The sequence below is a fragment of the Myotis yumanensis genome, unplaced genomic scaffold (genome assembly GCF_028538775.1).
Source record: "Myotis yumanensis isolate MYYU_CA2020_CCGP unplaced genomic scaffold, mMyoYum1.0.hap1 SCAF_14, whole genome shotgun sequence".
NCBI lineage: Eukaryota > Metazoa > Chordata > Mammalia > Chiroptera > Vespertilionidae > Myotis > Myotis yumanensis.
The window spans coordinates 25,888,996-25,902,025 of NW_027223765.1; the positions used below are offsets into that span (position 1 = coordinate 25,888,996).

General features: G+C 36.9%; 1 protein-coding gene across 2 annotated transcripts in view; it reads right to left on the reverse strand.

The window, feature by feature from the left end:
- Positions 1 to 13,030, reverse strand: part of ACAD11 (acyl-CoA dehydrogenase family member 11) — a 72,186-nt gene that overhangs the window by 45,975 nt on the left and 13,181 nt on the right. The window contains exons 3-7 of one of the 2 annotated variants that reach the window (XM_070433412.1): positions 10,751 to 10,876; positions 10,060 to 10,221; positions 7,880 to 8,047; positions 2,734 to 2,875; positions 2,024 to 2,145 (exon numbers count right to left, since the gene is read on the reverse strand). In XM_070433412.1, coding sequence (XP_070289513.1) covers positions 2,024 to 2,145; positions 2,734 to 2,875; positions 7,880 to 8,047; positions 10,060 to 10,221; positions 10,751 to 10,876 — 720 coding nt within the window. The remainder of the gene's footprint in view (positions 1 to 2,023; positions 2,146 to 2,733; positions 2,876 to 7,879; positions 8,048 to 10,059; positions 10,222 to 10,750; positions 10,877 to 13,030) is intronic. The other variant, XM_070433413.1, reaches the window with a different exon arrangement.

Below are 13,030 nucleotides of genomic sequence, written 5' to 3' on the forward strand. Positions count from 1 at the left end.
ACACGGCCAGACACCATGGGCTGGGGTGCAGCATGGGCCTCTGGGCCAACCAAGCATCACCGATGCCTGCCATGTTCCATGCCACCCCTTGGTGGTTAGTGCATGTCATAGCGAGCAATCGAACTCCCAGTCTCCCATTCGAATGACCACAGGAGGGGACAATTTGCATATTAGGCTTTTATTATCTAGGACTAGAGGCCTGTTGCATGAAGAGATTCGTGCAATAGGCCTTCCCTTCTCCTGCCTGCCAGCACAGGTTTTCCTCCTGCACTTGGGACCCAGGCCTTCTCTCTGGCCGGAGCCGCCTTCAGTCTTCCCTCCACTGCTTGGAGCCTACATATGCAAATTAACCGCCATCTTTGTTGGTGGTTAATTTGCATATTGCGCTGATTAGCCAATGGGAGGTGTAGCGAAGGTATGGTCAATTACCATGTTTGTCTATTATTGGATAGGATTATGATCATCTCTAAGGCTATTATTAGAGGGTGGGGCAAATGTAGGCTTTTAGTTGTGAGTACAAGAAACACATATATCCTTGTATTATTGTTTATTAACTAGAGGTCTGGTGCATGAAATTCATGCAGGGGGGAGGGGGGAAGAGGGAGGTTTCCTCAGCCTGGCCTGCACCCTCTCACAATCATCCTCTCGTAATACAGGACCACTGGCTCCTAACCACTCGCCTGCCTGCCTGCCTGATTTCCCCTAACCACTCTGCCTGCCTAATCACCCCTAACTGTTCGCCTGCCTGCCTGATTGCCCCTAACCTGTCTGCCTGCCTGATCACCTCTAACCACTCACCTGCCTGCCTGATCGCCCCTAAGTGCTTGCCTGCCTGCCTGATCGCCCCTAACTGCTTCTGCCTTGGCCCCTGCAACGGTAACTTCATCCAGAAAGACATCCAGAATGATGTCCGGAAGGTCGTTCGGCTGTTCGGTGTAAGTAGCATATTATGCTTTTATTATTATAGATTATTGTATTATTTTCCATATGAACTGTAAATCTACTTTTGCCCATCCTGTATATAATTTATGACATATTAATATCAATCATAACTCATGTCAAACTTTTATTTGAAATGAAAATCCATTTTAAATTCAAAGCCCATCTGGTATCTGATTTATGGAAACTGACAGATATAGAAACAGCATGAACTCTGTTTTGAGAAACCCATCCAACTTGATTAACCAATATGATTAGTATGATTATAAAATACAGGATGAGATGTAACACAACTATTTTCTTGAAGACAATTTCAGTTGGTCGTGGATGGCATGAACTCTGAAGGACAGAGAGATATAACCATACTTGTCCTTAATCCTTCTTTTCCCATTTTTTGTTGTTTCTCAAATCTCATTTACCTTTTCTTTCTCCAGTCCCTCCTAGCCTGTTGCCATTGATGAAGTATTTCAATTTCTTAAATAAACCTCCAAGATTCAAAGTACATGGAAACTGAATTATGATAATAAAGACTGCATTTCTTTAGATCAAGCTATATTTTTAAAAAACTGAATTTATGCTCAATTAATCATATAAATATGACATTATTAGAAAATGGAAAAACTTACTCATCTATTCACTCAAAAATATATTAAGAGGCTCGTATATGATAGGTACTATGCCAGACTTTAGAAAGCTCAAAGTTAATTCTTTCCTCATCATCACCCCTGGTTTATAGTCTGAAGCAGATATCATTAAAATAGTTTAGCCCTGTCTTACATTGGATATTCAGGAAATAGCCAATTCTCACAAACTTTTTCTTTTTGTCATTATGTCTCTCTCCCTTCCTCCATCTTATAAGTTTATTATACCAAAAAGTGATAACACATTTTGTTATTCAAATTTTTCCTTGCCAAATTGCTATTCTATTAATTCTGGAGTTATATTTTACTAATGTTTGGTATTTGTCATTATGAAAAGCCAAATGGTCTAAGCATAAAAAGTATAAAACCCCTTGAAGACCAGAATATGCTGTCAATAGTACATTAATAAATAATGGTGAAACATGTTAAAAACAATTAATTACCTGTGCTATTCCAGCCATTTTAAAACATTCAAGAGCAAGAAAGAAATTCCAATTAGGAAGAATAGAATTAATTCCCCTGCAGCGGCAATATATTGACATTAGTTCTTCCATTGATGGTATTCCTATAAAAACAGCATGCATTGTAAACTTTAATAAAAATCTCATGGTGAATATTTCAAAATGTAGTAATACTGCATGTTTTTTTAAAATATATATTTTATTGATTTTTTACGGAGAGGAAGGGAGAGGGATAGAGAGTTAGAAACATCAATGAGAGAGAAGCATTGATCAGCTGCCTCCTGCACACCCCCTACTGGGGATGTGCCCGCAACCGAGGTACATGCCCTTGACCGGAATTGAACCTGAGACCCTTCAGTTCCCAGGCCAATGCTCTATCCAGTGAGCCAAACCAGCCAGGGCAAAACTGCATATGTTTATAAAATTACCATTAGTCCATGTAACAAAGCATGTTCAAAATACTGATTTCCAAAAGAATACTACATACAAAGGATTACATATTGTCATAAATTACTAAAAGTAGAATGCTATATTCAGAAAAATCAATAAAGAATAAAATGATTTAGAAACATTTCAAAAACAAATAAAAGCTATTTATCTAAAATTGTAATATAATCCTATTTTTAAGTTATGAGGAATAATAAAGATAATTTTATATTAATAGCAATTTAAGTATCATTATGTTTTCATACCTATGTTTTCTTGAAAATAAGAGCCTTGATTTACTATTGGAACTGTCCTGGGCCAAACGTAGAACAAGGATAGATGAGCTAAATCTGACAAAGGATGACCAATGGTTGACAGCTCCCAGTCCAGGACAGCTATAACTCGAGACTATAATGAAAAAGAAAACGACTTGGACATATTCAATTGGAAACAACTAAAATAAGAAAATAAGTGGGGGACTCTTCCCCCCTCCCCATGTAGGACTCTGTACTTGTTCTTCAATAAATTTCCACCTTTGCTATACCAAAAAAAAACGTGAAACAGAATACATTAAAAATCATATTTTTCATCAAAAGCAAAGCTAAGACTATAGTTCGTAGTCTTTACCCACAGTGGTGCATATCATTTATCAACTAATTAGCCTTGCAAGCATGTCAAACCCACGCTCAGACCCAAGTCCTCTGGTTCCTCTGCTGGCCATTGGTTCTCCAGCATTTTACTTTACACAGCCTTAGTATCTCTCCTAATCAGTGGAGGCAAAAACAGTTGAAACTTCCCAATTGGGAATAACTGTTGTAAAGAAGAAATTCTAATAGTCTACACTAATAAAAGAGAAATATGTAAATTGGTCATCACTCAGCTACACCCACCAGCCAATCAGGATGAGTATGCAAATTAACTCAACAAAGATGGTGGGTTAATTTGCATACACAGGCACGGAGCGAAGACTGAAGACTAAAAACTGAAGAGGCTTGGCTTCTCAACTGCAGCTGGAGCGGAGAAACCTCGAGGCTTGGCTTCTCCGCTGTGGCCGGACCAAAAGCCTGGGTCCTGGGTGCTGGAGGAAAACCAGTGCTAGCAGCCACATCCACAGTCAATAAGTAATAATTCAATTAATAATAAAGAAGGCAATTTTTTAAATGGTTGATCATGCCATATATGGGCCAGGCAGGATAAGAAGTCGAAGTCATAAGGGGTTTATGGATTCTAGAGTAAGAACAATCAAGTTTTCAGCATCAGGAGACATATAAAGAAATAAGAGAAGCAGAAAGTGAAGAGGGCCAGGTCACTGAAGCTAACCAGTTACAGTGGAGAGGAGAAGCAGCACAGTGTAGAAGGAATTATACAGCACTGGAAGTCTACAGTTCAAAACCCGACTTTACTGCCAAGAGCATTTAATAAGGAGGATTTAAAAAATATTCTGTCAAGTAAAGAGGCTGAAAAAACCTAATCCCTATGTCTTCTCTAGGAATGAAATTAAAATTTATAATTATGTTTTTCTCCAAGTACACTGACATTTTAGAGACAATGGGAAAAATTAAAAATAAAAAGCCATTAAAATATGTTTTGTTTTTCATATCAAATCATTTTTTTCTTCAGAAGTTAATTAATATAAACAGATTGCAAGGCAGATGACTTCCAAAAAACCAGGTATATATAATTATTTTAAATACATCTGACTACTAATAAATGAATGCAGATGAAGTATCTATGGTTTATCTGTTTCTAATGAAGAATATTTGTCTTTTAACATGCACATAAAACTCCAAAATCTTACACACTTCTCTGCCAGATGAGTAAGATTTATATTTAGAAAATTAATAGTATTTTCCAAGAAAACTGGATTTCTTTTCAACATTTCAGGGAGTGAGTTGCCCTGCTGAAATACATGCTTGAACATGTTTCAAATACTTTACATCTAAATAAATGGAAAACAACTAGGGATTGGAAAATTGAATAACATGCTTTTGTTTGCCGTAAACTTTAGTAACCCTTTACTGGCTAAACACACAAATTCCTGGAAGGTTTATCACTTAAAATTGTTTTTGTTTTCTTTCATAATTGCTTGGTTTTCTGATGATAAAAATAAAACATGATGCTTTGAAAAATAAAACAGAGAAAAAAGAATAAAACCTCAAACCTAAAACATTACAGAAATGTATAACTTTCAAGTTTCCTATAATTTCATCCCCAACAGCCATTGTTTACATTTTAGTAAATATTATGAAATATTTATTTTTACCTTAATATTTTTCTGAATAGAGATAGTCAGTATTAGAAAAGAAGAAAACACAGAACCCTGAAACCTCCCCCCCACCCCCCAATTTAAAAGGCACACACACAATGTGAATTTCCTGGCTTTGATAATATACTATAGTTGTGTGAAATCATTTGGGAATCTGGATGATGGGAACATCGAACTCTTCTATACTATTTTTTACAACTTCTTCTGAGTCTATAATTATTTCAAAATAAAAAGTTAAAAATTGAGGAACAGAGGAGTTAAATAATTTGCTTTAGGGTCACACTATTACAGAATAACATTTAAGCATAAATATATGAGATGAAAATAGTAACTTAGTGATTAACTAAAATCAATTCCTTCAATTTGGATTCATTCAGAAAGATGTAGCCACATGCTACATAAATGAATAAGATACAGTCGCTGCTCTAAAGAAGCCCTCAGTTTAGTAGGTCTTCACTTATTGAGGACCTACCATATAGACCAGTGGTTCACAACCTTCTGGTCCTTTAAATACAGTTCCTCATGTTGTGATCCAACCATAAAATTATTTTCATTGCTACTTCATAACTGTAATGTTGCTACTGTTATGAATCGTAATGTAAATATCTGATATGCAGGATGGTCTTAGGTGACTCCTGTGAAAGGGTCATTAGACCGCCAAAGGGGTCGCGACCCACAGGTTGAGAACCACTGATATGGACTCTACAGGCAAAGGTTTAAAAAAATTAAATCCTTACACTCAAGGGAAAAATAAAAAGTTTTCCATCATCTGTATACTAAAGAACTAATATGCTAATTAGACAGAACCGCAGAATGACCATCTGACACGATGGTCGTCCATTCTGGACAAAGCTGGGGCTGCCGGGGCCAAGGCAGCCAGGGCTGCGAGGGCCGAGGCAGCTGGGGCTTGGAGAGCTGAGCCCCTTGCACGAATTTCGTACATCGGGCCTCTAGTATTCCTATAAATATATACAGGTGAGCACATACACATATTCAACTCCAATTTGTGAAGTGCTTTCATACAAAAGAAACAGTCTAATTTTCTATTTATTTAGGAAATGTTAAAAATGAAGTGAGAAAGATAAACTATTAACTAAATTAAAGTCTTAGTGCCAGTCCACAGTGGGTACTTTTCCCTCTTTGACTACACTTATAATTCAGGTTGTGTGATATCCTTTAGTATTTGAGTAATATTGTTCTCAGTCATTACCTGAGTACCTTTTATCTCCATTGGTATTTTGAGCTTATTAAGAGCTGTATTTCCTTTCCAAAACCATATGTCAGATCACATAATTGCTAATGAATAAATGCTAGTTGACTTGTACTCTGCCAACCATATGTTACTTTCATAAAAAATTAGCTGTAATATTTATAGGACACATACATTTATTAAATTTGATGTAATCAGTAATTATGGGATTACTAAATATAAAGTACAAGACATCTTACCAGCTACTATATAATTCTAAAACATTAAGAGATAATGATATAGGTAACAAATCACTAGTGCAGCTGAATAGCTGAAAGCTATGCCATTAAAGAAAGTTGTTTCTTTAAAAAAAAATATCTCTCCCCAATTATTGAATATTCTGCTTGTCCAAAGGAAGATGATACCTGTTTGTCAACTATAATCCTATAAGAAATTATTTTCTAATATGAGTTTGAATATAATGAAGGAATAACTTTTTGGTACTAACTGTAGTATGTCATTACTTTCAGTATATTATGCTAATCCTAAAATTTAAACATCTTAGAAGACAACATGTAATTCAGCAGATCTCAATCTGAATTTTTCTTTCTTTGCTTAAATAGTGAATAGAACAGAACTATAGCTATGGAACACATAGAGGGCTCACACTTACTAAAAAATGCTCCTAAAATATTAATGAATCAAATGATATAGATCAAATATAGGTCAAATCCTGCTATATTTTGTTATAAACTTTTATAATTTTTTCCAGGTTATAAGTTAACATTTTTTAATTATCCTATTCTATATTTAACAAAGTTAGATATCAGAATTCATCAGTACCATTAACAAAAAGGTTACACAGGGACATATAATTACATATACATAATTTTGATATCTAAATTGACTTTTCTAGGAAAAAATTTGTCTTGCTGGTGAATGTGATCACATGTGTTTATACCTTCAAATAATATAGTACTACTTTGAATTATGACAGCAATGCAATTTATAATGCATTGTTGTAATATTTCAGGGAACTGTAAATCCTTCACATTAATGTCAGAATACTAAGGGCCAAGTGTCTTGCCTAAAATATAGGTAATGAGAGAGAACTGAAGTAGTTTCCTCACTCCCACCATACTCCTCCAACCCTAGGCCTTATTGTCAGTGCCCAGTGGAAGAGGTTATGGTTTTTGTTTGTTTGTACTCTTTATAAAGATTACACTGTGTACATTAAACAGAGCAAGTTTACATTAGTCTCATGCAATTCTTTCCAGGTTTCATAAGAGGCTTTTGGAATTCTGTCCTATCTGAGCTTATAATAACAAATTTAAAATTCTTCACGAAATAGTAAAATGAAATTAAAATGAACCAGAAGAAAGAACTGTAAACATGGATAAACTGAATTTTTTTATTTTTTAAAATATTTATATATATATGAAAAAAAATAAATATATATATCATTGATTTTAGAGAGGAAGGGAGAGGGAGAGAGAGATAGAAACATCAATGATGAGAGAGAATCATTGATTGGCTGCCTCCTGCATACCCCCCTACTGGGGATCGAGCCTGCAACCCAGGCATGTGCCCTTGGTTGTAATTGAACCTGGGACCCTTCATTCCGCAGGCTGACACTCTATCCATTCAGCCAAACCAGCTAGGGCATAGATGGAAAATGTCTTTGAAGAAAAGAGAAGATATGTGCAAATTCGCAAATCCTACTTAAACAGGAAATCAGATATCACTCAGGATTAGATCCTCCTTAAAAGCAGGCAACTACCTACGTCAGAAAATCTTCAGGACTCATTTCTAAAAGTTTGAGTGGTGAAGATAGTCCTGCAAGTAGGGGAAAATGGGGATGGACTGGGCTCCCTCAGTACTCTGGGAGGAACATATACTTAGTACGTGTGTCCCATATCAAACCTACTTAAATTATTGTAAATGTGACTTATAGTACCTCTTTAGGATGGAAAACTATGTTATCTAGCTTGAAATCTCCATGGATCAAATTTTCTTCATTGTCATTATCAACTGGCAAGTTTTTCATTAGCCAGTCAGAGAGCTGGATCATGGCAGGGATGTCCCGGTGAGCTGTTGCTTGATATTGCTTCATCCATGTTGATACCTAAAGGTACATAAAGAAGAAAAATGATAGTGCTAAAGGTGAAGTGTTAAATCCAGCAATTCAAAAATTAAAACAAAATTCAATTATATCAAAGTTGGTTTTATTTTTAAATGCTCAAGAGAAATGCCTGTAAGTGATGCTCATATCAGTCTAAACATTTAAATCTTTCTTCCATCTAGTTCCATTTTACTCGCATAGATTTTTAGTTTGTTTTTAAATATATTTTTATTGATTTCAGAGATAGGGAGAAAAAGAGAGAAACATCAATGATGAAAGAGAATCATTGATTGGCTGCCTCCTGCACGCCCCCCCCCCACTGGGGATTGAGCCCACATTTCAGGCATGTGCCCTTGACTGGAACCAAACCTGGGACCCTTCAGTCCGCAGGCCGACGCTCTATCCACTGAGCCAAACCAGCTAGGGCTCGCATGGATTTTTATCACATATACAAACAAAATACTGGCCTAGGAATCAAGAGATGCTGGTTCTTCCTTTTTATTAAGCAACTATTTTGAGGAAGAAAAAAAGAATGCACACACATGCACACACACACACTACACCCCCCCACGCCCCCCACACACAAATAAGGATAGAAAAATAAATTATGAAAGGATCACAAGAAGCAATCCCTGAAAAAGGAAATACGGGGCTAAAAGAAGGGAGATTTTTACTTTTAATTTAAATATTCTTTCTTATTACCCATAGAATCTTCTAAATGTATTACAGGTATGAGAAGTATAAAGACTTTTTATTGTTCTTAGACACGAATGTAAACAAATCAACCTATTCTCAAAGTACTCCATCAACTGAGACCATATTATTACCTGCTTATAACTGTCTCTCCACTCCTCAAGGTTATCTCTGTTCAATTTAATGCAGTAAAGATCTTTGTTTGGAATCATATGAACCAGGGTTTAAATTATGCCTAAGCCATTTATTTGTGTTTTAAGACCTGAAAACCTGTACCCCCATCTGCAGAATGGGAGCATTAATACCTATGTCTTAGGGCTGTTACAAAAATGAAACAGATCTGGCATATAGTGAGTACTCTTCAAACCTTAGTTCTCTTTTCTCTCCCCTCAAATCCCTCAAAAAGACATGTGTACAAAGGAAAACAGCCCCATACATATCTGGTCTTGCTGTTCCTTTGATTTGAAATGCTCACCATCTCTTCCCTATCACTCTAGATTTTATCCTTCTTTAAATACACAGTGTATGATATATCTCTCTCAGGAAGCTTTCCCCACTTAAGCAAGGGTATACTGATATCTACCATCTGAATGGAACAGCTTTCGCGATGAGTACCAAACCATTTACTATTAGATTACATACTCTTTTATACCATTTTCAAGTTTCATGTAAGTAAAATTCATGTATAGGTTTCTTAAAATGACCATAACTCAGTTGGGAAAAGAACTTATTTCTATTTTCTTGATATTTAACACAGTATTTAACATATAATTAACATAGTTATGCTTAATAAATATGTTAACCTAATTTAAAAAGGAAAAACTGTATAAAGGGTTGGTAAATTAAGTGAAAAGGCTGAAACAGTTTTAAATTTGCATTCATGTACATTCTGTCCCTTTCAAAAGTTTGATAAACAAAATCTGATCAAGAATATAAAGTTATTTTATGTTTAAAACAAGTCAAACTGAAGGCTAATATTAAATATTAGAGCTGCCCTGGCTGGGTTTCTCAGTTGGTTAGAGCCTCATGCCATACACCAAAAGGTGGCAATTCGATTCCTGGTCAGAGCATATACCCAGACTGTAGGTTCAACCCCGGTCAGGGTGTGTGTGGGAAGCAACTGATTATGTTTCTCTCTTATATAGTTCTCTCTCTCTTTTCTACCCCCCCATTCCCTTTCTCTAAAATTAATTTTTAAAGAAAGTATTTTAAATGTTAAAGCCAAGTTTCAGAAAAGTATAAAGTAATGGGTTTTTATTTTGACTAATAATGTATATTATTTCAGAACTTGAGGAAAAGAGCTCTGTATGTGGATTCCTTACCTGTCTTCTGCAGTACCCAGCACTTACACTATAGCCTTCCAGCTGCAATGACCTTATATTCAAAGAATGTAACTGAGCCAAGGTTTCTATCATGGCTACATATATGGCTGAGCGCTCTGCTGGGCTAACTCCAGGAATTGTGATGTCACGAAAAATTCGACCCTATGAAAGCAATTACAATAGATAACTTAAAACAAAATAAGTCTTTTCATACTAACTCTTTGCAGTTTCTCCATCCCCTACTGCCGACAAAACAAAAGGATAATAGTTTTGCAACCAAAACCAATTATCTGTAGAATATGCTAGAAAAATGTTCATTTGTGAAACATATCTAATATAAGAGTATATAATGCCAAAGGGAAAATGCAAAGATATGCCAAGGTGAACTTAAAGGATAAAAACAACTTTCAAGTTATATTTTACAAAAATAAAAAGCTTTTAAACAATTTCAATGTATCATCCTTAATGGGCTGATTTATAATTTGGAGTTTTTCCCCCCTACTTTCTGGACAATTTTGGTATGACCATTACATATAGCTCTTTACTGACACCTAGAGGAAAATACTGTGCTCAAATTAAAAGTCTGCAAAGCAAACTAATGACCTAAAATGATTAATAAACTATCATTTATTAACATCTAATTTCTTAATTGAAAATAAAAACACAACAAAGTAAGATTGTGTTAATTTACCTGCACATGTTCCATCACGTAAAATTCTGTCCCAATGACAGAAGCATCGCTGCAGTACAATAGAGGCTTGGGAACAGGGAATCCAATTGAAAACAAAGCTTTCTGGACTTTAAATTCTCTATCAATCTAAATAGGATGATAGATTATTACAAATCAGAAACACAGAAATTTAATAACTACTTGTGAGCTAACATTAAGGCTAGAATTAAATTTTTAAATGACCTAGAGCAGTGGTTGGCAAACTGATTAGTCAACAGAGCCAAATAACAACAGTACAACGATTGAAATTTCTTTTGAGAGCCAACTTTTTGAAACTTAAACTGTATAGGTAGGTACATTGTTATTAACTTAATTAGGGTACTCCTAAGGCTTAGGAAGAGCCACACTCAAGGGGCCAAAGAGCCGCATGTGGCTTGCGAGCCACAGTTTGCCGCCCACGGACCTAGAGGATAATAGTTTCCTTATTATTTTCCTTAAATGCAGTTTTGTGCAGCACTCAATTAGGCCAGTACTAAAACATGATAAATTATGCTAAATAGAATAGGCATATTCATGGAGACTAATCCTGGTTCTGGATATATGAAGGCAACAGATCCTGATCACAATATTTCACAGGTATCATCATAAACATCTTTGTTCTCAGCAGTTTCCTGATCACTGGGGCCCACTCTGTCACTCTCATGTCTCCTCAGGGGGTGCAGGCAAGTCTCTATTCTAATGCTCTTGGCACAGTCAGCTCCAGGATGCTGGGGGGCCAGTGGGTACTGGGAGAAGGAAAAATCAACTGCTCCTTCTGGAGATCAATGGAGGTGCTTGTGTCTAAGGCAGGGCATGGGGATCCTTCCTGGTAATTGAGGCTGCTGTACAACTCAAGATAACTATTGGGAAAGGAGGCAACAAGAAGCAAGCTGGCACTGAAGCAAGAGCCCAAAGAAGATAGTGAGAAGAGTGGGCCTCCTCAATCAGAACAGTTTAATAACTACTTGTGAACTAATGTGTATGGGCTTATCACTCAGGGCCTGAGCACACAGTTTACAGAGAACTGTGATGCCGACTCATCTGCAAGCAAAGTCCCCCTGCCCAGTGGTGCTCCTGATCCCTCCGCAGGAGAAGAAACCATGCAGCTCACTTTGACAGCATGGAAAAAGCAGCTGCTGCTGCAATAACTAGAGCAGGGAAGTGAGTAAACCTATGACCAAGGTGAGAGAAGCCAGCAGTGCCAATGGCTGTGGAAAGAAGTGTTTATAACCACCTTGGTTCTGGGAAATGGGGTGGGGTGGGATGGTGGTGGGTTAGGGAGTCACAGAGTGGATTACAGTATGGGAGCACTGCTATTTTTCAATGCAGGTCTGGGAAAAATAAAGGACTTGAAACAATGTACTCCAGATCCTTGAGCTGAGAACATTATGCTGTGTTCAGTGTCTTCTGGTAGGATGTTATAAAAAAGAGAATCAAGTAGAGCTGTTTTGGGGGCATAAATCTCTGGATAGGTAGGGATTCTCCTTCAGCCATGTTAAGTTTCATACCCAACTTGCCCTGGCTGGGTGGTTCAGTTGGTTAGAGCAACATCCTGTACAACAAAAGGTTGCAGGTTCTATTCTGATTAGGGCACATACCCAGGTTGTGGGTTTGATCCCTGGTAAGGGTGTGTGTGAGAAGCAACCAATCAATGTTTCTCTCTCATATCAATAACTCCCTCCCTCCTTCCCTCCCTTCTTCCCTCCCTCTTTCCTCCTCTCCCTCCCTTCCACCTCCTCCCCTCCCTTTATATCCCTTCCTTTCTAAAAATAAAAAACATATCCTCGCCATAACCGGTTTGGCTCAGTGGACAGAGCGTCAGCTTGCGGACTCAAAGGTCCCGGGTTCGATTCCGGTGAAGGACATGTACCTTGGTTGTGGGCAGGAGGCAGCTGATCGATGTTTCTCTCTCATTGATGTTTCTAACTCTCTATCCCTCTCCCTTCCTCTCTGTAAAAAAAACAACAAACAAACAAACAAAACAAAAAACATATCCTCAGGTAAGGATTAAAAAAAAGTTACCCAACTTTTTTTTAATCTTAAGCATCCAAGTTACTTCATGTGTCTGGGAATATGATATGGGACCAAGAAAGTCAGAATCAGCATTTTCCATTACTATGCTATTAAGCCCAACCCTCAAAGGCCTGGGAAGTCAGCTGGGCCTGGGAAGCACCTGTTATACATTATTATAATTATAAATATTAATGTTCTCCAGGACTTTGATTTCTTTCTTCTCTTGTTTTCTTCTCTAAAAATTCATGT